This window comes from Lampris incognitus, chromosome 20, assembly GCF_029633865.1.
Source record: "Lampris incognitus isolate fLamInc1 chromosome 20, fLamInc1.hap2, whole genome shotgun sequence".
In the NCBI taxonomy this organism is placed as follows: domain Eukaryota; kingdom Metazoa; phylum Chordata; class Actinopteri; order Lampriformes; family Lampridae; genus Lampris; species Lampris incognitus.
The window spans coordinates 32589229-32614032 of NC_079230.1; the positions used below are offsets into that span (position 1 = coordinate 32589229).

At 46.7% G+C, this 24804-nt stretch overlaps 1 protein-coding gene across 1 annotated transcript in view; it reads left to right on the forward strand.

Moving 5' to 3' along the window:
* Positions 1-24804, forward strand: part of senp3b (SUMO specific peptidase 3b) — a 48380-nt gene that overhangs the window by 18196 nt on the left and 5380 nt on the right. Inside the window, exons 5-8 of the mRNA XM_056300761.1 lie at positions 7412-7523; positions 11971-12118; positions 13737-13784; positions 23492-23569. Of these exons, the coding sequence (XP_056156736.1) occupies positions 7412-7523; positions 11971-12118; positions 13737-13784; positions 23492-23569 (386 nt within the window). The remainder of the gene's footprint in view (positions 1-7411; positions 7524-11970; positions 12119-13736; positions 13785-23491; positions 23570-24804) is intronic.

Consider the following 24804-nt stretch of genomic DNA (forward strand, 5'->3'; position numbering starts at 1 on the left):
TCTACAGCTTTGAAGGTCCCGAAGAGCACGGTGGTCTCCATCATTCGTAAATGGAAGAAGTTTGGATCCACCAGGACTCTTCCTAGACCTGGCCGCCCAGCCAAACTGAGCAATCGGGGGAGAAGGGCCTCGGTCAGGGAGGTGACCAAGAACCCGATGGTCACTCTGACAGAGCTCCAGCGTTCCTCTGTGGAGATGGGAGAACCTTCCAGAAGGACAACCATCTCTGCAGCACTCCACCAACCAGGCCTTTATGGTAGAGTGGCCAGACGGAAGCCTCTGCTCAGTAAAAGGCACATGACAGCCCGCTTGGAGTTTGCCAGAAAGCACCTAAAGGACTCTCAGACCATGAGAAACAAGATTCTCTGGTCTGATGAAACCAAGATCGAACTCTTTGGCCTGAATGCCAAACGTCACGTCTGGAGGAAACCAGGCACCTCTCATCACCTTGCTAATACCATCCCTACAGTGAAGCATGGTGGTGGCAGCATCATGCTGTGGGGATGTTCTTCAGCGGCAGGAACTGGGAGACTAGTCAGGATGGAGGGAAAGATGAATGGAGCAAAGTACAGAGAGATCCTTGATGAAAACCTGCTCCAGAGCGCTCAGGACCTCAGACTGGGGCGAAGGTTTACCTTTCAACACGACAACGACCCTAAACACACAGCCAAGACAACAAAGGAGTGGCTTCGGGACAAGTCTGTGGATGTCCTTGAGTGGCCCAGCCAGAGCCCAGACTTGAACCCCATTGAACATCTCTGGAAAGACCTGAAAATAGCTGTGCAGCGACGCTCCCCATCTAACCTTACAGAGCTGGAGAGGATCTTCAGAGAAGAATGGGAGAAATACCCCAAATATAGGTGTGACAAGCTTGTAGCTTCATACCCAAGAAGACTTGAGGCTGTAATCGCTGCCAAGGGCGCCTCAACCAAGTACTGAGTAAAGGGTGTGAATACTTATGTACATGCAATATTTCAGTTTTTTATTTTTGATAAATTTGCAAAAATTTCTACAAAACCTTTTTCACTTTGTCATTATGGGGTATTGTGTGTAGATTGATGAGGAAAAAAAAGGAACTTAATCCATTTTGGAATAAGGCTGTAACATAACACCATGTGGGGAAAGTGAAGGGGTGTGAATACTTTCCAGATGCACTGTATATATAACATAGCATAATGTACGCCATAGCCTCTAGATGATTTGGATTCATCCAAACTAAGACATTTGATTGGCTGCTAAGACATGCATATCATATATGTATATATACATGTGTGTGTGTGTGTGGATGTATGTGTATATACATATATATACATACCTATATATAATACCTATATACATACATACATATATACATAGATATATACATATGTATGTATGTGTGTATGTATATACTATATGTGTGTGTGTGTATATATGTGTGTGTGTATGTATGTATTTATATATGTATATACTGTATGTGTGTGTGTGTGGGTGTATATATATATATGCTCATTGTCATTTGAATCGAGGTGTAACACATTTTATAGGGCCATCAACATTTTTAAAACATAAAAATACATGCTTAGTGTATATGTATATATATTTTTTTCTATAACTTTGATTGGCATATTTATACAATGCCCATGGATGTCTTATTTTTATTTGGTCAGATGTACTTATTGTAACCAGTAGAAATGTATGAAACTGGGGGCACCCCGGTGGTCACCTGGTAGAGTGTGGTACCACATAAGGCTGAGTCCTTACCGCAGCGGCCTGGGTTCGAATCCGGCCAAGGCCCCTTGCTGCATATCATAATAATAATAATAATGATAATGATGATAATAAATCAGTCATAATTATATAGCGCTTTTCTTATACTCAAAGTCGCTTTACAGTAAACAGGGTGAAACAAGACAACAGATAAACATAACAGACATGCAGGGGTGGATGGGAAGGGGGGCAAACATGCAGGGGGGGATGGGAAGGGGGGCAAACAAACAGGGGTGGATGGGAAGGGGGGCTACGAGAGGGAGAAGTGGCAGCGACACACGATGCCAGCAGTACTCTCCCACTTAAACACACTCAAAAGGGCAAGAAAAACACACAACACTGTAGACGATGTTGTGTAGGGGTTTACTCCCGTAGCCTGTTCCTCTCCCGGGGCATCCACTAGGTGGCACTATTTAACCCATAGCTGGGGGCTGGTTCATGGGTATCAGGGAATATCCACACACTGGTGGGCCTGCGTACCGCACGTCTAGGGGCCAGACCTCCTCCGAGTCCCTTGTAGTTCAGCCAGGGTCCAAGGTGTACCCAGTTACCGTGTGTCGCCACGAGGAGGCGCTACATAGGGCTTGCTGTTGGAGAGGCTATGTGCTAGCAGAGAGAGACTTGGGTGTTCTGCTCTCCTGTTCGCATTTCTGCTAGCCAGCGGTGAAGGCTGAGAGTGAGACGTGACAGACACACAACACTACACCAACACACTAGACGCTTCACAGCAACCCCACTTCTTACAGAGGAATGTCAGGCTCACATGTCATCCCCCCTCTCTCCTGTCTCTCTCTCTCTCTCTCTCTCGGCTATCGCTATCCAGTACAGGTGGAAACTGCCAAAAAAATAATGTAAAAGAAAAGTATTGAAGGGATAAGCTACGATGCTCTTCATACATGAGCTGCATGACTGTTTGGACCGGGACACATTGTGTGATTAAAATACAGACAACACATCCCAAATGCTTAAAGAACAAGTGCTAAAAGGTCATTTTGTTCATCAGCTTCATAAATGTCAAAACAGGTTTTAATGCTGGCCGTTTGCCTAAGAAGCAAACAGTCAAGCTACGCAACAGAGAAAACAAGTTGTGTTGTCTGTGAGAATAATCGAAGGTGTTCGTGCTACTTCACACCCACAATTACAGATAAGCTCAGTTTCAGCAGGCTAATGTAGAATTTGAATAATTGTATTTTTTGGATTATATTGGCAAAATGACAGCGCCACTGAGCCCAGCAGTGTAGCTCTCAGGATTCACCTTCGACTGTGTTGCTCTTAAGCCTCCTGCAGACCGTGTGACGGCCGTCTCAGAAGAAAGATGACTAAATGTGGTGATGTCTTTGGTCGTGGCTCCAACACAGTGGTCCTACGTCCCTGTGAGGCAGGTTCACTGTGAGACAGGTTCACTGTGAGGCAGGTTCCCTGTGAGACAGGTTCACTGTGAGACAGGTTCCCTGTGAGACGGGTTCACTGTGAGACAGGTTCCCTGTGAGACAGGTTCACTGTGAGACAGGTTCACTGTGAGACAGGTTCCCTGTGAGGCAGGTTCCCTGTGAGGCAGGTTCCCTGTGAGACAGGTTCACTGTGAGACAGGTTCCCTGTGAGACAGGTTCCCTGTGAGACAGGTTCACTGTGAGACAGGTTCCCTGTGAGGCAGGTTCACTGTGAGACAGGTTCCCTGTGAGGCAGGTTCACTGTGAGGCAGGTTCACTGTGAGGCAGGTTCCCTGTGAGACAGGTTCACTGTGAGACAGGTTCCCTGTGAGGCAGGTTCCCTGTGAGACAGGTTCACTGTGAGACAGGTTCACTGTGAGACAGGTTCCCTGTGAGACAGGTTCACTGTGAGACAGGTTCACTGTGAGGCAGGTTCCCTGTGAGGCAGGTTCACTGTGAGACAGGTTCCCTGTGAGGCAGGTTCACTGTGAGACAGGTTCACTGTTAGACAGGTTCACTGTGAGACAGTTTCACTGTGAGACAGTTTCCCTGTGAGGCAGGTTCACTGTGAGACAGGTTCCCTGTGAGACAGGTTCACTGTGAGACAGGTTCACTGTGAGGCAGGTTCCCTGTGAGGCAGGTTCACTGTGAGACAGGTTCACTGTGAGGCAGGTTCCCTGTGAGGCAGGTTCCCTGTGAGACAGGTTCACTGTGAGACAGGTTCCCTGTGAGACGGGTTCACTGTGAGACGGGTTCCCTGTGAGACGGGTTCACTGTGAGACGGGTTCCCTGTGAGACGGGTTCACTGTGAGACGGGTTCCCTGTGAGACGGGTTCACCTTGAGACGGGTTCCCTGTGAGGCAGGTTCCCTGTGAGACGGGTTCCCTGTGAGACAGGTTCACCTTGAGACGGGTTCCCTGTGAGACGGGTTCCCTGTGAGACAGGTTCACCTTGAGACAGGTTCACTGTGAGACGGGTTCCCTGTGAGACGGGTTCACTGTTAGACAGGTTCACTGTGAGACGGGTTCACTGTGAGACAGGTTCACTGTGAAACGGGTTCCCTGTGAGACGGGTTCCCTGTGAGACAGGTTCCCTGTGAGACGGGTTCCCTGTGAGACGGGTTCCCTGTGAGACAGGTTCACTGTGAGACGGGTTCACTGTGAGACAGGTTCCCTGTGAGACAGGTTCCCTGTGAGACGGGTTCCCTGTGAGACAGGTTCACTGTGAGACGGGTTCACTGTGAGACAGGTTCCCTGTGAGACAGGTTCACTGTGAGACAGGTTCACCTTGAGACGGGTTCACTGTGAGACAGGTTCACTGTGAGACGGGTTCAAAGACGGCCGTTATGACGGTCTTGTGACCGAAGACAACCTGGGACAAAAGTGTGACAGGGCCAGAAATGTAGGACGACCGTCTCACAGCGTGACTGCTGCTGCCAGCTGCATGTCTCCTAACAACCAATAGAAATGCAGCAGGAAGTGACGCGCTGACCAACTGGCTTCCTGCTTGGTGTCATGTTGCTCTTCCAGCGGCGTAGATTGATGACACGCTGATGCGGCGCTCGCTGATGACGTTTTTCTGGACTTGTGTGGTAGGCTGTGAGTCAGTAGTGTTGTCATGGTAGTCTACACACATCACACTTGATGTGGTACCAGGTGTATTGGACCCACATCACACAGTGTGGCCCGCAGGGACCCGACAGGACTGCTGACACCACCCAGTCTGTAGGAGGCTTTACTCTTACAAACAAGCTGCACTGTCTCATTTTAGTTGTGGTACTTGTAGTTGTGGTACGTTTAGTTGTGGTACGTTTAGTGGTGGTACTTGTAGTGGTGGTACGTTTAGTGGTGGTACTTTTAGTTGTGGTAGGTTTAGTGATGGTACTTGTAGTTGTGGTACTTGTAGTTGTGGTAGGTTTAGTGATGGTACTTGTAGTTGTGGTACTTGTAGTGATGGTACTTGTAGTTGTGGTAGGTTTAGTGATGGTACTTGTAGTTGTGGTAGGTTTGGTGGTAGTACTTGTAGTTGTGGTAGGTTTGGTGGTGGTACTTGTAGTTGTGGTAGGTTTAGTGATGGTACTTGTAGTTGTGGTACTTGTAGTTGTGGTAGGTTTAGTGGTGGTACTTGTAGTTGTGGTAGGTTTGGTGGTGGTACTTGTAGTTGTGGTAGGTTTAGTGATGGTACTTGTAGTTGTGGTGCTTGTAGTTGTGGTAGGTTTGGTGGTGGTACTTGTAGTTGTGGTAGGTTTAGTGATGGTACTTGTAGTTGTGGTACTTGTAGTTGTGGTAGGTTTAGTGATGGTACTTGTAGTTGTGGTACTTTTAGTTGTGGTACGTTTAGTGGTGGTACTTGTAGTTGTGGTACGTTTAGTGGTGGTACTTTTAGTTGTGGTAGGTTTAGTGATGGTACTTGTAGTTGTGGTACTTGTAGTTGTGGTAGGTTTAGTGATGGTACTTGTAGTTGTGGTACTTGTAGTGATGGTACTTGTAGTTGTGGTAGGTTTAGTGATGGTACTTGTAGTTGTGGTAGGTTTGGTGGTAGTACTTGTAGTTGTGGTAGGTTTGGTGGTGGTACTTGTAGTTGTGGTAGGTTTAGTGATGGTACTTGTAGTTGTGGTACTTGTAGTTGTGGTAGGTTTAGTGGTGGTACTTGTAGTTGTGGTAGGTTTGGTGGTGGTACTTGTAGTTGTGGTAGGTTTAGTGATGGTACTTGTAGTTGTGGTAGGTTTAGTGATGGTACTTGTAGTTGTGGTAGGTTTAGTGATGGTACTTGTAGTTGTGGTACTTGTAGTTGTGGTAGGTTTAGTGATGGTACTTGTAGTTGTGCTAGGTTTAGTGATGGTACTTGTAGTTGTGGTAGGTTTAGTGGTGGTACTTGTAGTTGTGGTAGGTTTGGTGGTGGTACTTGTAGTTGTGGTAGGTTTAATGATGGTAATTGTAGTTGTGGTAGGTTTAGTGATGGTACTTGTAGTTGTGGTAGGTTTAGTGATGGTACTTGTAGTTGTGGTACTTGTAGTGATGGTACTTGTAGTTGTGGTAGGTTTAGTGATGGTACTTGTAGTTGTGGTAGGTTTAGTGATGGTACTTGTAGTTGTGGTAGGTTTAGTGATGGTACTTGTAGTTGTGGTAGGTTTAGTGATGGTACTTGTAGTTGTGGTAGGTTTAGTGGTGGTAGGTGTAGTTGTGGTACTTGTAGTTGTGGTACTTGTAGTGGTGGTAGGTTTGGTTGTGGTACTTGTAGTGGTGGTACTTGTAGTTGTGGTAGGTGTAGTTGTGGTAGGTGTAGTTGTGGTAGGTGTAGTTGTGGTAGGTGTAGTTGTGGTAGGTTTAGTGATGTAGGTGTAGTGGTGGTAGGTGTAGTTGTGGTAGGTTTAGTGATGGTAGGTGTAGTTGTGGTAGGTGTAGTTGTGGTAGGTGTAGTTGTGGTAGGTTTAGTGATGGTAGGTGTAGTGGTGGTAGGTGTAGTGATGGTAGGTGTAGTGGTGGTAGGTGTAGTTGTGGTAGGTGTAGTTGTGGTAGGTTTAGTGATGGTAGGTGTAGTTGTGGTAGGTGTAGTGGTGGTAGGTGTAGTTGTGGTAGGTTTAGTGATGGTAGGTGTAGTTGTGGTAGGTTTAGTGATGGTAGGTGTAGTTGTGGTAGGTGTAGTTGTGGTAGGTTTAGTGATGGTAGGTGTAGTTGTGGTAGGTGTAGTTGTGGTAGGTTTAGTGATGGTAGGTGTAGTTGTGGTAGGTTTAGTGATGGTAGGTGTAGTGGTGGTAGGTGTAGTTGTGGTTGGTGTAGTTGTGGTAGGTGTAGTTGTGGTAGGTTTAGTGATGGTAGGTGTAGTTGTGGTAGGTGTAGTGGTGGTAGGTGTAGTTGTGGTAGGTTTAGTGATGGTAGGTGTAGTGGTGGTAGGTGTAGTTGTGGTAGGTGTAGTTGTGGTAGGTGTAGTGGTGGTAGGTGTAGTGATGGTACTTGTAGTTGTGGTAGGTGTAGTTGTGGTAGGTGTAGTTGTGGTAGGTGTAGTGATGGTACTTGTAGTTGTGGTAGGTGTAGTTGTGGTAGGTGTAGTGATGGTGCTCATTACGTGATCCGTAGTTTAGCTTTGTAAGACAGAAGCAGTGGAGTGCTGATGTTTGGGCCTTCTCCCCCCCCTCCCCCCCCCCCCCCCTGTGAATATGCTGAACCTGAGCAGCAGCTCAGGTTCCACATGTGGCGCTTGATGAAACTTCCTGTGTGTTGTTCTGTCTGCAGGCATTCTGGAGGAGTCTTTACAGCAGTACGGCAGCTTGATACCCATTCATGTAGATGACATTGTTCAGACGCTTCAAGACATCTTCAGTGAGAACTTCTCACAGCCACACAGGTTTGACACGCACACACACACACACACACCAACACACACACACACACACCAACACACACACACACACACACCAACACACCAACACAACTCTCACGATTATGTAGGTTGTGCTCTTCTTTCTGTGCATTGATCCGTGTTCCCTTGTGGGTATTCCACTGTCACAGTGACATCGTTAATGGTGTCACACTTATGGAAACACATATTTGGTGTGTATATATATTGTATGTATATATATATATTATTTTTTTTTAACAATGTATTGATTTTACATTGTACGATGAAAAATCAATAAAGACAAAAATCAGTAAAGTCAGCATCATTGGGCAACAAATTACACTACAAATGTTAACTTTGACAAACCAACAAGACATGCCCCCACCCCCCCAACACCCACTTGTTCTCTCTTAACATCCCCCTTGTGTTTAGAGCCAAAATGAATAAAAACAGGACAAAATCAATCGCACAATTCAGTGGTACCGCTAACAAAATAAAGATATACACAGACAAAAAAATTACATCATTGCAACAACATTTCCAAACGTGCCTCCATCCCCTTGTGGAGTCTGCCCCTCACATCTTCCAGTACCCTGTCCTCAGTTGCCCTCCTGTAAGAGCTCCCCTATATCTCCATCTTTTATAAAATCAACGAATGGTTTCCAGATTCCTTCATAAACACCCGTTTTGTTTTTCAAGGCATGCGTTATTCTCTCTGTTGACATACGGTGGCGCCCTATTCTTAACCCGAGTACGTGTTGTAGGGGCAACGGTGTTCTTCCAGGTCAAAGCTGTCCGTGGTTTTGCCTGCAGTACACCAAAATCAGTACATGTGTATTCTTTAATCCTCAAGTTGAGATGTGTCGGGTACATGTGTAACGATATCGCCTTGGAGTCCAGAGGGATATTTACACACAAAATGATCATGGTCGTATCGATCGTATCGATCGATCGTATTAATTTGGTGTGTGTATTTGAAATATTTTCTCAGATGCTTTTAAATTTGTGACAGATAAATGCAGATACATGTTTGCTGTCTATATAGCGTGTCTGGGGTTGATGAAGAAGAAGACTCACAATGGTTGTGTGGCATGAGTGCTCAGTGCCAGTGGCCACAGACGGTCTGTGTTCATGTGGTTGGCTGTGGAAGAAAGAGATGGAGTTTTGGGGGGCAGTTAAGTTGTTGATTAGGGCCCCTGGTTGTGGAAAGGCGGTTATTGTGGCCGCTCGTTGTAGTTGTTATCTTTGGATATCGGCTTTATGGCGGCGAGACACTGGAATAGGCTACGTTATAGCCAGGATGGGAAGCAGGTGCCTGGATTTCTGAAGGGCTTTCACATTTGGTCTGTTAACTGGAGTCTGGAGTTGTTCTGGCCTCCTCTCCCCTGCCTCTGATGGTCCGCTTTCACACTGGAGTCTATCGCTTCTAAAGGCCCAGACACGCCATACCGACGAGTGGCGACGAGGGCCGACTGTCGTGTCACCTCACCTCGCCTGCCGTCCGGGCCAAAAAGTGGCACTTGAACACACCGCAAAGACTACAGCTGACGGCCAGCTAGCGTGTACGTTCTGCACTGATTCGCTGAGCTGAGCAGCCAATCAGAGTGACCTCTCTCACCGGCGGGCTCCGCCCATTCAACGTGCTGAATCGGCCGAAAGCTACCGACAGGGGTCCGACTAGTGCCGACGGTGCGGGACACGCTACAAAAACTAGGGTCACAGATGCTCACTGACGGCCCGACGTTGGCCGAGGGCCGATCGTGGGCCTGCGGTGTCAGGGCCTTAACCAGGGTACATCTGCATAATACGTTCATCATCAACCGGCAGCCGCTTGTTTACCAGCATTGCCAGGCAACGAGGGTTGCAGGAGCGTGCGCTTGGTCTGAGCTAAAGATGGAAAACATTATCCCCTCACAGTTTTGGCAGGGCTTCTGCTGATTCTGCTGCCACAGGCAGGATGATGTGAACCAGTGACACTGTACGGTGCACCCGCTCGTGCAGTAGCTGGACGTGGTCTTTGAGGAGACGGGCACTACCGAGAAATGCATTTGCTGCCATTACTGGCGGTGCATTCTCACACATGTAGGAGAGGTCGTCAGTGGACCTGCTGCTGCCCAGAGTTAGCTGTACATTACACACTACATGTACATTTCTGCCATACTTGCAGTTCATTTCGTCACATGAAACCAGATCGCTTTCATACCGATCCTGGACGGCACTGCGGTTTGCATGAAGCGGGCTCTAGACCACACTTTTTAAATGGACTTGAGTTCGATTCCTTGGCTTCCAAAGGAAAAAAGTTTCACACCAATCAAATGACCTGAACTTTATGGTCAAACAGACCCAGGTCTACACCAGAAGCTCTGATAAGAAAACACCCCTGAGGTGTTTGGGGGGGGTAAATTGCAACCAATGTTGTCCACTGAGCAGATGATACGAGTTAATACTGTTTAAGTGTTGTTGCCCCACAACTCCTTAATACAACCTTCTCCGGGGTTTCTAAAATGAGCACATTTTCAATGAGCCTGCAGTGACTGAGAACTGGGGAATTAGACCCATTTCATTCTGTTCTGTCTGTTTAGTTCTGAGACCCGATGTTAACCAGAGCTTTTATAAACCGAGGGACACAACCGAAAGACACGAGAGCTGTTATTAATCCTGCTGCATAGCCAGACTTTTGACTAGCGGCATAGTCTGATCCACAGTACCCTTTTATGGGTTCAAGTCACCTACTTTGACCGGAAAAGGTCCCCCCCCCCTTTTTCTCCCCAATTGTATCCGGCCAATTACCCCACCCTTCTGAGCCGTCCCGGTCTCTGCTCCGCCCCCTCTGCTGATCCGGGGAGGGCTGCAGACTACCACATGCCTCCTCCAATACGTGTGGAGTCACCAGCCGCTTCTTTTCACCTGACAGTGAGGAGTTTCTCCTAGGGGACGTAGTGCGTGGGAGGATCACGCTATTCCCCCCAGCCCCTCCCCCCGAGCAGGCGCCCCGACCGACCAGAGGAGGCGCTAATGCAGCGACCAGGACAGATACCCACATCCGGCTTCCCACCCGCAGACACAGCCAATTGCGTCTGTAGGGACGCCCGACCGAGCCGGAGGCAACACGGGGATTCGACCCGGCGATCCCCATGTTGGCAGGCAATGGAATAGACTGCTATGCTACCCAGACGCCCCAGAAAAGGTCTTTTGATTAACGCTCAGAACGACCAACCACACACCGCTGCTTTCGCATTGACGTTTAAGAACGGTCAGGTCTGAAACATTGTTACTAGAACAACCCACCCGTGTAAAATGAGCCCTCACGTAGGATGGCTGAGCGGTCCCAAAGTGAGGGAGTGCTGATGTCTCTCAGGGGTGAGATGCCATGAATTCCACAGTTTTTCTCAAGCAAAGTGATGAACTCTTTGGCACAAACACTCATTGTTCTTGTTGGTTTTGGTTGCTGCTGTGGTTTTGTTGCAGGACGGTTGTTTCTGGGTGTACTGATAACAAGCTATGCACCCTTGTCATCCAGAAGTGCGTAGACACTCTTGTGATGACATTGTGGATAGCCAATTCCCAATGACCGCCGCGGGTTTTAAACTCTATATTGTGTCAAGGTAAATACCCAGTAGAGATATTAATGCATTACATGTGTCAGTGTGTCTGTTAAGAAACTAACTGACACCAACATTACCATGTTAACAACTTTAGGACTATTTTTAAACAATTTAAAATGGCCGCTGTCCAACGCCCGTAAATACTGCAGCGCCTCGGTGGTAGTCATGGTGCGTCTGTAGCGGCGTCTGTAACTAGACATGTTGGACATCATCCCTCATCAAGTTTAGACTATTTGTCTGCACTGGAGGGCGCTAGTGTGTTTCTAGGACACAGCAATGAACTTGCCGAAGGAAATGATGCGACCAACACACGTCATCAATGCCGACATGACACCCACCATCACGCACACATTACGAGTGGCCATTTTGACCACCCATGGTCGTTTTAGGTAGAGCTTATCATAACTTGTTTTTGTGTGCAATAGATCTGAAACTAATTTTAATGCAAATATATACAATTTTAGGAGAATTCATGGAGTGTCAGGTCTGGACCCCCCCCCCCAAAAGTTATTAAACTGTGAAAATCCAGAATCTTCAAAATGACTGCTTGGTCGGTCTGGTGTTGAAAGACAGTGATATCAGTCGTACCAGAGTTTAGGAGGGGGTCAGTAATGGCAAAGCCAGAATTCGGCTGGCTGGTGCTACAGCACAGAACTGTTTCGCTCCTACGGTTTATATTTCTTACGGCGATGCTTCGACAAAGAGAGGGCAAATCCACATTTCAAATCCAAACATATTACGAGTCACACTCTCACAGAAGGTGGGGTAGTGTTTTCATTTATGATGATGTAACTGGGATCAAAGCGAACAAATGAAATTGCCGGGTGTGTGTGATGTGTCCTCCTCAGGAAAGCGGTGGTGCAACATGTAATTCAGTCCTTTCAGCGGTCATCGGGCACTGCACTGGTGCGAACATTCCGTGTCAACTACAAACGCCACGTCCTGACCATGGATGACCTCAGCACGTTGTATGGACAGAACTGGCTCAATGACCAGGTATCTCCCACTGACCTAACCCTGTCTGTTGCACTAAGCACGTCTTTCCTGCGAAGCAGCCCGCCGATGCTGTGCAGCCTGCACTGCTTATCTAGCTAGACCTCAGTGGCTCTGGGGGGGGGGGGGGGGGCACACCAAAAGCAGTGTGTTTTACACACCCAGCTGCTGGCTGGACAGCCTGATATTAAAACATGTCCAGCCAGCTATGTTTTCTGTTTTCTTTCTTTCAGCAAGCTGCTTCTCCTGACTCTGATCAGTCTATAAGGAGCTTTCTATTGGTCATGAAAATGAAACTATCACTCAGTGCTTGTTTGTGTATATGTGCTTGCACAATTAGTCGTCAGATAGTTGTCTGCGTCTTACGGCTCTTCAGTTACCAGATAAGTTTATTACACTTTTTTTTGTTTTTTTGTTTTTTTTGTTATTGCAAGGTACTGCTCATTGCTAGTTCTCATAGCTGCATCAGTATGGAGTGATTTAGAAGATGGTTTGATGGTTTTTCCTCTAAACTGCTTCACCAAACCAAACTTCTACTTCTCTCTCTCTCTCTCTCTCTTTTTGTTGGCTTTTCCCCCCTCTTTCTGCACAATTGTACCCGGCCAATTACCCTATTTTCCGAGCCGTCCCGGTCTCTGCTCCACCCTCTCTGCTGATCCGGGGAGGGCTGCAGACTACCACATGCCTCCTCCCATACATGTGGAGTCACCAGCTGCTTCTTTTCACCTGACATTGAGGAGTTTCGCCAGGAGCACGTAGCGCGTGGGAGGATCACCCTATTCCGCCCAGTTCCCCCTCCCCCCCCGAACAGGCGCCCCGACCGACCAGAGGAGGCGCTAGTGCAGCGACCAGGACACATACCCACATTTGGCTTCCCACCCACAGACACGGCCAATTGTGTCTGTAGGGATGTCACGACCAAGCCAGAGGCAACACAAGGATTCAAACCAGCGATCCCCGTGTTGGGAGGCAACGGAATGGACCGCTGCAGACCAAACTTTCACTTCTATGTGACAAGCGTTGTCTGACAGTTGGTTGAATGGGTCAGAAACGTTGTTGCCATGGAGCAGCCACTTTATTGCCATGACGTTTATCTGCTTAAGTACAATGACATGAGTAAGAAGACTGAAGAAAAGGACGGGATTTGATCCGTCACCTCCCAGTGTGATGTCAAAATGGACTTGATTTTGCAATGGCTTGTTGCCTGTGCACCTGGTGGAATACCAGGCTTAAAAATGTGCGACGTAATAAAAGGACCTTAAAGTAAGCCTTTGCTGTGTTTGCCCAAGTCAGTCCTATTTTAAGTAGTAGAGGCCTTTCATCCAGAGAAAGCTGCTCAATAACCGCACAACATGTTGAAATATTTGTTGCCATTCTTTGTTTTTAATTTTAAGATGAATAGAGCCAAAACCATTTTAGCTCAAATTGCGGAGAATCCCCCCAGTCCCCAGCTGGACATTGCGTACAAAAATGTCACGCCCTTTTAAAAGGAACTCTTCCATGACTGCAACATTTCGATTTGTTTCTGAGCATTTGCTCTAGACAGCTTTCATCGAGGCAAAGGAAGTAAAGAAATGTTCTTTCATGTGGCATCACCGTTCATTGTTTTTGTCTTTTTCAGGTCATGAATATGTATGGTGACCTTGTCATGGATTCCGTGCCAGACAAGGTAAGGCCGTAATAGAAGCATTTGTAGGCCACAAATAATTTTTCTTAAGAAGATCAACCTATTGCATATTGCTGTCAGTTGAAAACCTTGTAGCTCAAAGAAGTCCACTAATTTTCAGAAAAAAAAGTAGCCTTATTTTTGTGACAGCCAAGTACAGTGCTTTGCAAAAGTATTCAGCCCACTTGACAGTCATCAGTAATGTCTGGATTATAAAAGATACTCACACATCTGTTGCTGATCAATATTGTTGTTGTGAACCCATAAGCTCTAACAGCATGTTCCCACAGCCAACACAAGTTATGTTTCACTGACTTTTTATTCATAAATTAAAAACTAAAATGTAGCGCTTGCATAAGTATTCAACCCCCACATACCAGTACTTTGTAGAGTACCCTTTTATTGCAGTAACAGCCATGATTCTCTTGGGGTAAGTATGTACAAGCTTTGACGTTCCTCTGGAGTAACTGTTACCCATTCTTCTTGGCAGAATTTGTACAGGTCTTTCAGGTTGGTGGGATGGAACCTCTGGACTGCGATTTTCAGTCTGTGCCACATATTTTCAATGGGGTTGAGGTCTGGACTTTGACTTGGCTGCTCCAAAACCTTCACCTTTTTGTTGCTGAGCCATGCCATTTTTGCTTAGGATCATCGTCCTGCTGGAAGGTGAACCTCTCCCGAGCTTCAGTTTTATGGCAGACTGCAACAGGTTTTCGTCCATATTCCCTGTATTTAGCGCCATCCATTCTTCCCTCACTGTGAACAAGGTTCCCAGTGTCTGCAGATGAAAAGCAACCCCATAACTTTATGCTGCTGCCACCCTGCTTCACAGTAGGGGGGGGTGTTCTTTTAGAACTTGAGCAGTGTTAGGTTTGCACCACATAACGCTTTGAGGTTTGGCCTAAAAGCTCAACTTTCATCTCATCTGACCACAAAACCTTTACCCACATCCTAACTGGGTCTCTCTCAGGCTTGGTAGCAAACTCCAACCGTGCTTCTATATGCATAGTTTTGAGCAACGGCTTCTTTCTTGCACCCTCCCATACAGGCCAGATTTATGGAGAGCCGTGATATGGTTGACTCATGCACATTTACTGCAGTTTCAGCCACTGACCTCTGGAGCTCCTTCAGAGTGACTGCAGGATCATATGTGGCTTTCCTCACCAGCCAACGTCTTGCTCGGACACTTAGCTTTGAGGGACAGCCTGTCCTACAAAGTGTCTGGGTGGTGTGATACAGCTTCCACTTTCTGACAGTGGATCCAACAGTGTTCCTGGGACATCCAAACACTTGGATATTGTTTTGTGTCCCTTTCCCGCCTTCTGCATTTTAATCACTTTATCTCTTACTTCAGTATTCTGCTGCTTTGGCTTCATTTTCTGATGGAGTGCATGCCCGGCTAATGAACTTTACACAGAGAGGTATTTATACCATAAACCAGACCGTTACTTTAACATCTTACAGGTGCACGCTAATTATGTCCCATTGTGTTAACCTGAGTTTGTTTTAGGAATAATTTGTCATTTTGTAAACTTTGAGCTTTCAGAGCACAAGTGGTTGAATACTGATGCAAGCACTATTATTTTACTTTTTAATTTATTCATAAAGAGTCAGTGAAACATAACTTTTTTTGTGAGACATAATTTTGTATGGTACCAGAATATCAGAAATCAGAATCAGAAGCACTTTGTCATTTCAATTCATGTACAAGAACGTGATGAAAATGCATTCAGATTTATCCTTCATGGGTGAGGAAACACCATGACATCATCAGTCAGGCTTTGACCTGTTTTTCCATTTTGTCGACGTTAGTTAAGAACAATTTTACCACGTCTCAACTGCACTTGATTGGGCATAGAAGTAGTAGTAGTAGTAGTAGTCCCAACCTGGCTGAGATAGGCGTGTTTTCATCCATTAGTATCGGCGATATTAAGCGTAATCAAACTCAGATCCTTTGTCTATTTTGCCCCCTTTCACTCCGTCTGCGCCAGCAGTCATATAGGTGTGGTAAACAGCCCATTGCGTTGTGTCCAGGTTTCCAGAACTAACCACATCCACAGTTTGTAGCAGTGAGGCAGTGTTTTAAAAAGTCAGAAACAAGCAGCTTAAGTGTCTGCAGTGTGGAACTTCTTTACATTGCAAAATGAAAGCAGCTCAACAGCCGGTTTCAGTCTGCAGTGCTAGTGTTTCATGAGGAGGAGTAACCAAGCTACTGTCAGTACGGCCAGTACTGTAGTAATGCACCTGAGAAGATGGCCAGTACTGTAGTAATGCACCTGAGAAGACGGCCAGTACTGTAGTAATGCACCTGAGGAGATGGCCAGTACTGTAGTAATGCACCTGAGAAGACGGCCAGTACTGTAGTAATGCACCTGAGAAGATGGCCAGTACTGTAGTAATGCACCTGAGGAGATGGCCAGTACTGTAGTAATGCACCTGAGAAGACGGCCAGTACTGTAGTAATGCACCTGAGAAGATGGCCAGTACTGTAGTAATGCACCTGAGAAGATGGCCAGTACTGTAGTAATGCACCTGAGAAGATGGCCAGTACTGTAGTAATGCACCTGAGAAGATGGCCAGTACTGTAGTAATGCACCTGAGGAGATGGCCAGTACTATAGTAATGCACCTGAGAAGATGGCCAGTACTGTAGTAATGCACCTGAGGAGATGGCCAGTACTGTAGTAATGCACCTGAGGAGATGGCCAGTACTATAGTAATGCACCTGAGAAGATGGCCAGTACTGTAGTAATGCACCTGAGGAGATGGCCAGTACTGTAGTAATGCACCTGAGAAGATGGCCAGTACTGTAGTAATGCACCTGAGGAGATGGCCAGTACTATAGTAATGCACCTGAGAAGATGGCCAGTACTGTAGTAATGCACCTGAGAAGATGGCCAGTACTGTAGTAATGCACCTGAGGAGACGGCCAGTACTGTAGTAATGCACCTGAGAAGATGGCCAGTACTGTAGTAATGCACCTGAGGAGATGGCCAGTACTGTAGTAATGTACCTGAGAAGATGGCCAGTACTGTAGTAATGCACCTGAGGAGATGGCCAGTACTATAGTAATGCACCTGAGAAGATGGCCAGTACTGTAGTAATGCACCTGAGAAGACGGCCAGTACTGTAGTAATGCACCTGAGGAGACGGCCAGTACTGTAGTAATGCACCTGAGAAGATGGCCAGTACTGTAGTAATGCACCTGAGGAGATGGCCAGTACTGTAGTAATGCACCTGAGAAGATGGCCAGTACTGTAGTAATGCACCTGAGAAGACGGCCAGTACTGTAGTAATGCACCTGAGGAGACGGCCAGTACTGTAGTAATGCACCTGAGGAGATGGCCAGTACTGTAGTAATGCACCTGAGGAGATGGCCAGTACTATAGTAATGCACCTGAGAAGATGGCCAGTACTGTAGTAATGCACCTGAGAAGATGGCCAGTACTGTAGTAATGCACCTGAGAAGATGGCCAGTACTGTAGTAACGCACCTGAGAAGAAGTCACTCAGAGAAGTAGGAGTTCATATATTTCTCTTTGCAGTGTACTTCAGTCAGTTTTTATAAAGTTTTTTAACAACTGTTGTTTTCGATATTAATTCCGTTGTTTTGACGCCGCTGCGGTGGCCCAGTGGTTAGCACTGTTGGCTAACGACAAGAAGGTCCCGGGTTCGAATCCCAGGTCCTTTCTAATTTTATTTCTTAAAGATTATTTTTTTAGCGTTTTCTGCCTTTATATGATAGCGATAGTCCAGAGAGACAGGAAAGAGAGAGGGGATGACATGCAGCAAAGAGCCCAGGCTGGATTCCAACCCAGGCTGCTGCAGTAAGGACTCAGCCTTATGTGGTACACACTCTACCAGGTGACCCACCAGGGCACCCCATCCCAGGTTCTTTCTGTGTGGAGTTGGCGTGTTCTCCCGGTGTCTGTGTGGGTTTCCTACAGGTGCTCCAGTTTCCTCCCACCATCAGAAAGACATGCATGTTAGGGTTAATACTCCTGCCTGCTCCCCTGAGCAAGGCAACAGGAAAAAGAAATGGAGTCGGTCCCCGGGCGCTGCACCACAGCTGCCCACTGCTCCTATACAGTTGGATGGGTTCAGTGCAGAGAACAAACTGAGCGTGTAACAAGACATTTTGACTCAACTTGTATGAGACGGTGCATAAGATGACAGACTACAGCAACCACCTGAGATTCAGCCTCAGGTGCAGACAGACTGGGATTACACCTAAGAAGAGTACATCTGTCACCATCTTACAATGCTGTGATTGCAACTATTCCCCAATCCTCAGTGAATAGTATACGTGGCCATTGTAACTCTAGTTAATGGTCATGGCCATCTGCATATCAAACTGGTCGCTGGTTTCGGTTGTGACGCAACTGTGTCGGTTTCAGTCGTTGTGCCACTGTATTGTGTATAAGGGTGGGGACACCTGCAGTCAGCTGAGACTGATGAAGTTACTTAGTCGAGTGAGGAAACGTTTCTCCCACTAAATGTTGTGTCCAGATGAGCTGATTCACCTTTCTGGGATTTCCTTTCCTGCATTATTGAGCATCAAGACAATGAACAGATTTGGTGCTATTTTGTTTCTTTGTGCGAGGCTACTAATTTGCTGAGAATATCTCATCTAAACTGGATTGGTTGACTAACTTTAACGTTACTAAGGCGTTCACTGTGATACTGTATTACATAGGAAAATATAAACATCAGATTGGGAGTTGGTATCGGCAGATACTCAACGTGAAATGTCTTGGATCGGGTCGGATGCAACAAAAAACTTGATCGGGACACCCCTAATATTATCCCACTGGATCTTTTGTTGACAAGAATCAGAATCATGTTTATTGGCTATGTAGATTCTCACTACCTGGAATGTGACTGTGGTTCCATGGCTCTCTCAGTGTACTGAACATAGAATAACAATAGGGAGTTGTTCCTTATCCGATGAGAGGGTCTGAGGACAGGATGTTGTGTTGCTGTTAAGCCCACTGAGGCAAATTTGTAATTTGTGATATTGGGCTATACAAATAAAATTGATTTGATTTGATTTGATTTAACAACACTACAACACAACAGTCTTCAGATATATACACAAGGTCTGACTTATACAGGAGAAATAAGAGGTGATAAGGTGCAGTGGTGACGAGAATATATCAGAGATGCTGAAATACATGTTAGCAGCTTACTGACATACATGCCTGAGGTAGATGGACATGACAGAGTGTACCAGTATCCGTACAATGTACAGCACAGTATATACTACATGTACAGTACAGTATATACAACAAGTACAGTGCAGTATATACTACATGTACGGTACAGTATATACTACATGTACGGTACAGTATATACTACATGTACGGTACAGTATATACTAGTATACATATATATACACTAATATACTTCCTCTATATAGCAAAGTATACAGAGGAAGAGGTTGGCAAAGAAGAAGTGGGATAGTCAGAGAGATGAAGAAAGTAGACAGGAGTACAAGGAGATGCAGCGTAAAGCAAAGAGAGAGGTGGCAAAGGCAAAGGAAAAGGCGTATGGTGAGTTGTATGACAGGTTAGACACTAAGGAAGGAGAAAAGGACTTGTACCGATTGGCTAGACAGAGGGACCGAGCTGCAAAGGATGTGCAGCAAGTTAGGGCGATCAAGGATAGAGATGGAAATGTGCTGACAAGCGAGGAGAGTGTGCTGAGAAGGTGGAAGGAGTACTTTGAGGGGCTGATGAATGAAGAAAATGAGAGAGAGAGAAGGTTGGATGATGTAGGGATAGTGGATCAGGAAGTTCAGCGGATTAGCAAGGAGGAAGTGAGGGCAGCTATGAAGAGGATGAAGAGTGGAAAGGCAGTACAGTACAGTATTAACAACATGTACATTACAGTATATACTGCATGTACAGTACAATATATACTGCATGTACAGTACAATATATACTGCATGTACAGTACAGTATATACTACATGTACAGTACAGTATATATACTACATGTACAGTACAGTATATACTACATGTACAGTACAGTATATACAGCATGTACAGTACAGTATATATTACATGTACAGTACAGTATATATTACATGTACAGTACAGTATATACAACATGTACAGTACAGTATATACTACATGTACAGTACAGTATATACTACATGTACAGTACAGCATATACAACATGTACAGTACAGTATATACTACATGTACAGTATATACTACATGGTTGGATGTATTGACAGTGTTCATTTGAATGACAGCCTGCAGAAAGAAACTGTTTTTATATCTGGTTGTTTTGGGGTACAGTGCTCTATAGCGCCTACCAGAGGGGAGGAGTTGGAACAGGTTGTGACCAGGGTGTGATGGGTCTGCGGTGATGTTGCCTGCCCGTTTCCTGAGTCTGGAGGTGTAGAAGTTCTGAATGGAGGACAGGCTGGCACCAATGGTTTTCTCTGCAGACTTAACTCACCGTTGTAGTCTGTCCCCGTCCTGTTTGGTGGCCGATCCAAACCAGACAGTGATGGAGGTGCCGAGGACAGACTGGATTATTGCAGTGTAGACCTGAATCAGAAGTTCCTGAGGCAGGTTGAACTTCTTGAGCTGGTAGAGAAAGTACATCCTCTGCTGGACCTTTTTGATGATTGTGTCTATGTTGGATGCCCACCTTAGGTCCTGGGAGACTGTGGAACCCAGAGATATGTAGGTTTTCACCAGACACTGTGCTGTTGAGTATGGGGGGGGGGCAGTGTTGGGGGCGGGGAGGGGGGCTCCTCCTGAAGTCCACTGTCATCTCCACAGTTTTGAGCGTGTTCAGCTCCAGGTTGTTATGACCGCACCAGAGGGCCAGCTGACCAACCTCCTGTCTCTATGCAGACTCGTCACCATCCCGGATAAGGCCGATGATGGTTGTGTTGTCTGCAGACTTCAGGAGTTTAACAGATGGGTCACCTGAGGTGCAGTCATTTGTGTAGAGGGGAGAGCACACATCCCTGGGGGGGGCACCACTGCTGATTGTTCAAGTGCTGGATGTGATTTTTCCCCAGCCTCACCTGCTGCCTCCTGTCTGTCAGGAAGTTTTTAACCCACTGGCAGATGGGGGCTGGAACAGTGAGCCGGGTGAGTGTGGAGTGGAGGATATCTGGGATGATGGTGCTGAACCCTGAGCTGAAGTCCACAAACAGGACCCTTGCATATGTCCCTGGGGAGTCAAGGTGTTGGAAGATATAGTGTAATCCCATGTTGACTGCAGCATTGACTGACCTGTTTGCTTGGTAGGCAAACTACAGGGGGTCGAGCGGGGGGCCCGTGATGTCCTTCGGGTGGGCCAACACCAGTCTCGAAGGATTTCGTGACCAGGCAATGGGCCTGTAGTCATTTAATCCTGTGATGCGGGGTTTCTTTGGGACTGGGATGATAGTGGAGCTGTTGAAGCAGGAGGGGACTTCACACAGCTCCAGTGATCTGTTGAAGATCAGTGTGAAAATGGGGGCCAGCTGGTCAGCATAGACTTTCTGACAGGAGGGTGACACGCCATCTGGGCCCGGTGTCTCCCTGGTGTTTTGTCTCTGGAAGAGCTGGCACATGTCCTCAACACAGATCCTGAGTGCGGGTGGGGGGGTTGGTGGGGAGGGTGGAGGGGCTGGCAGGGAGTGCAGTTGGTTGTGTGTTGTGGCTGGACAGGGTGATGGGTGTGGACGTGTGTTTATCAGATGTGCAGTAAAACCCATTTAGGTCATCAGCCAGTTTATAGTTCCCTGCAGGGTGGGGTGGGGACTCTCCTGTAGTTGGTCGTGTCTTGCCAACCTCTTCAGACTGATGCTAGGTTGTTTGCGGAAAACCTCTTTTTCAAGTTTTCAGAGTAGCACCTTTTTACCACTCTGGTAGTAGCTGGTCAAACTGGGGGAACACTTGTAAGCATGACGTCTTGCATAGCCAAACACTATCAAGTGACAGTACAATGATTTAAAAAATGGATCCCCATGCACAGCCTTTCATTCTGGCCAGGGGGGGAGGTGTCTCTGTGCTAACTCTTGCTCCATTATGTAATATACTGGTTAAGATTCAAAGCCAGTTCTCTGTGGATTAACTTTATCATGGGAAGTGATTGAGTGAATGGACCACATGTAACCGTCACATATGTTGCAAATCACAAGTAGTTTTGGGAAAAACTTAGTGTGTAATATTTCTATAAAGCCAAACTGAATAAGGATGTTCAAGTGGTGTAGTTAAATATTTCCCATGAGATATAATAATTAATACTAGATGAAGTGATACTGCCCAACCCTCTGAGACGCAACTGGGCCAAGGTCCACATTCGGTCCGTAGTAATGACACATAATGTGGACATATCTTTAACCAGTGTTTAAGCTGCTCTTTCTTTTTTTTTTTTACATCAAACATGGGCAAAGAGAAAGGAAAGGATTGATTTGAATCTTTTTTGGGGGGGGGGGTTTACTCCCCTTTTCTCTCCAATTGTACTTGACCAATTACCCCCACTCTTCCGAGCCGTCCCGGTCTCTGCTCCACCTCCTCTGCTGATCCGGGGAGGGCTGCAGACTACCACATGTCTCTTCCAAGACATGTGGAGTCACCAGCCGCTTCTTTTCACCTGACAGTGAGGAGTTTCACCAGGGGGACGTAGCATGTGGGAGGATCACACTACCCCCCAGTTCCCCCTCCCCCCGAACAGGCGCCCCGACTGACCAGAGGAGGCGCTAGTGCAGCGACCAGGACACATACGTACCCACATCTGGCTTCCCACCCGCACACACGGCCAATTGTGTCTGTAGGGATGCCTGACCAAACCAGAGGTAACACGGGGATTTGAACCAGCGATCCCCATGTTGGTAGGCAACAGAATAGACCGCCACGTCACCCGGACGCCCTTAGATTGGAATCTTTTTTGGCAACAATAACAGCTGTCATGCCTGATTGAAATCGGCATGGGCTGGCAATGCACCGGAAATGGACACCTCCATCAGACAGCCCAGTATGAAAATCCAAATTCTAATTGTTAAAACTGGAAATTCTGGTGTTAGCTGGCTAAAAATTAATATGGAATGGCAGTCTATTAAATCCATCTCAGCTAGTCAAACAGCAACTAAAAAGGAAGTGGAACCCTGCCCAGTTGGGTCAACCGGAAAGATTGACCCAATGACACGAACGTCCACTATATCTGAGCTAGGTGCACCTTTAGTGAACTAGCTAGCATTGGCTAGTTGTATATGGTGAACAACTTGACACCAGCACACCAGAGGTCAGTAAGTAGTGCTGTGAAAAAGTTGTCAAGAACAGTATTCACTTTGTTTCTGGGCAGTAAATGATGTCATCACCTGGACTAGTAGAACCACTGCAGTACAAGTGGCAGGGTCCTACCTTTTCTTGCAGTATAATACCCATCACTAAGCATCAGTGAAGTTATAAACAATGATTTGAAAGGGTTTCCTGGGGTCAAGGGGCATAATATCTTTTCAATCTCCTTCGCTATATAATTAATAAAAGATATTAAAAATCACCCAATGTTTGTTTTAATGCTTTTTCCTCACGACAGCAATACAGTTTCAGCAGTGAACAGTTGCTACACTCAGTCATGTCTCTCTGCGTTTGATAAAATGATCCCTTAAAACAAACAGTATTAACTCGGCATTAGCGACAGCCGTTTTTTGTTCTTGGTGTCTGCCAACGTCATTATGTAACCTGCTCTCTCTTTCCCAGGTCCACTTTTTCAACAGCTTCTTTTATGACAAGCTGAGGACAAAAGGCTATGAAGGAGTCAAACGGTGGACAAAAAATGTAAGTGGATGCCACGAGATGGATCCTTCCTCCACCCTCTAGACCAGGGGTGGCCAGTCTTATCCCAAAAGGGCCAGTGGGGGTGAAGGTTTTTGTTCTAACTAAGCAATGGGCTCTGTGCATAACTGTAGTCCACTGACTTCCTGTTTCTACTGCAGCGGTCATACCAGTTTCCTGTTTGTTGGTGCGTGCTATTGACAATGGCATATTTTTGGCGATGCCTGCAAGATTTACCATGGTGTAGAGGAGCTCAATCAGGAGTCGTGACAACTTTCTCTTTCGGCTACACAACGTGCACAATTTATTCCTTCACCATTACAACAACACAAAAACCCCGCGCAGCGGAAGTGTGTCACTGTAAACACGAACCGAGAAAACAGCAGCTGTAATCAAACAGCTGTAATCAAACAGCCCAAGCATGACCCAAGGCAGTTTGTCGACCCAGCGGTCGTCCTTGAGGGTAGCCCGCAATGCGGCCTTCATCAAGCGATGGAACCTCTCGACCAATCCATTCGCTTGAGGGTGATACGCTGTGGTGCGATGGAGCCTCACCCCTAAACCCGCGGCGATCTCCTCCCAGAGCGCTGACGTGAATTGCGGCCCTCTGTCCGAGGAGAGGTCAGATGGGGTGCCAAAGCGGGCGACCCAGGTTCCGATGAACGCTCGGGCAACCTCAGGCGCTGTCGTGGACGAAAGCAGGACGGCCTCTGGCCATCGCGTGGTCCTGTCGACCATGGTGAGCAGGTATGTGAAACCACGGGAGGGGGGTAGGGGGCCTACCAGGTCCACATTCACGTGGTTTCGAACCTCTCCCGATTAATTAAATAAATGCTCCCGATTCTGAGGAATCGGGAGCATTTATTTAATTTGGAATGAAATATCATTTTCCCCAGCCCATGGCATTGCAGCACAAAGACAAAAAAACACCTATCCAAACTACAAGAACACAGATATCCAAACTACAAAAAACAACAAAAACTACAAAGATATCTCAACATATTAAAAAAAACATTGATGTCCAAGAGAGCGAGCGCCAGCCAGGATGACTGTCAGAACTACCGGTCTGCCCCGCTTCTGTGTCCTGTCAGACCACTGTTGGTGTTACCTCCTCGGGCACAGCTCCAGGCAGGGCCGTGGTCCCTGAGCCCACAGGACGCAGCAGACCAGGCTCCCCCAGCTGATCCAGCACCAGCTCTCCCGGCCACCAATTGAAGACACAAACCCAGACGCAGACA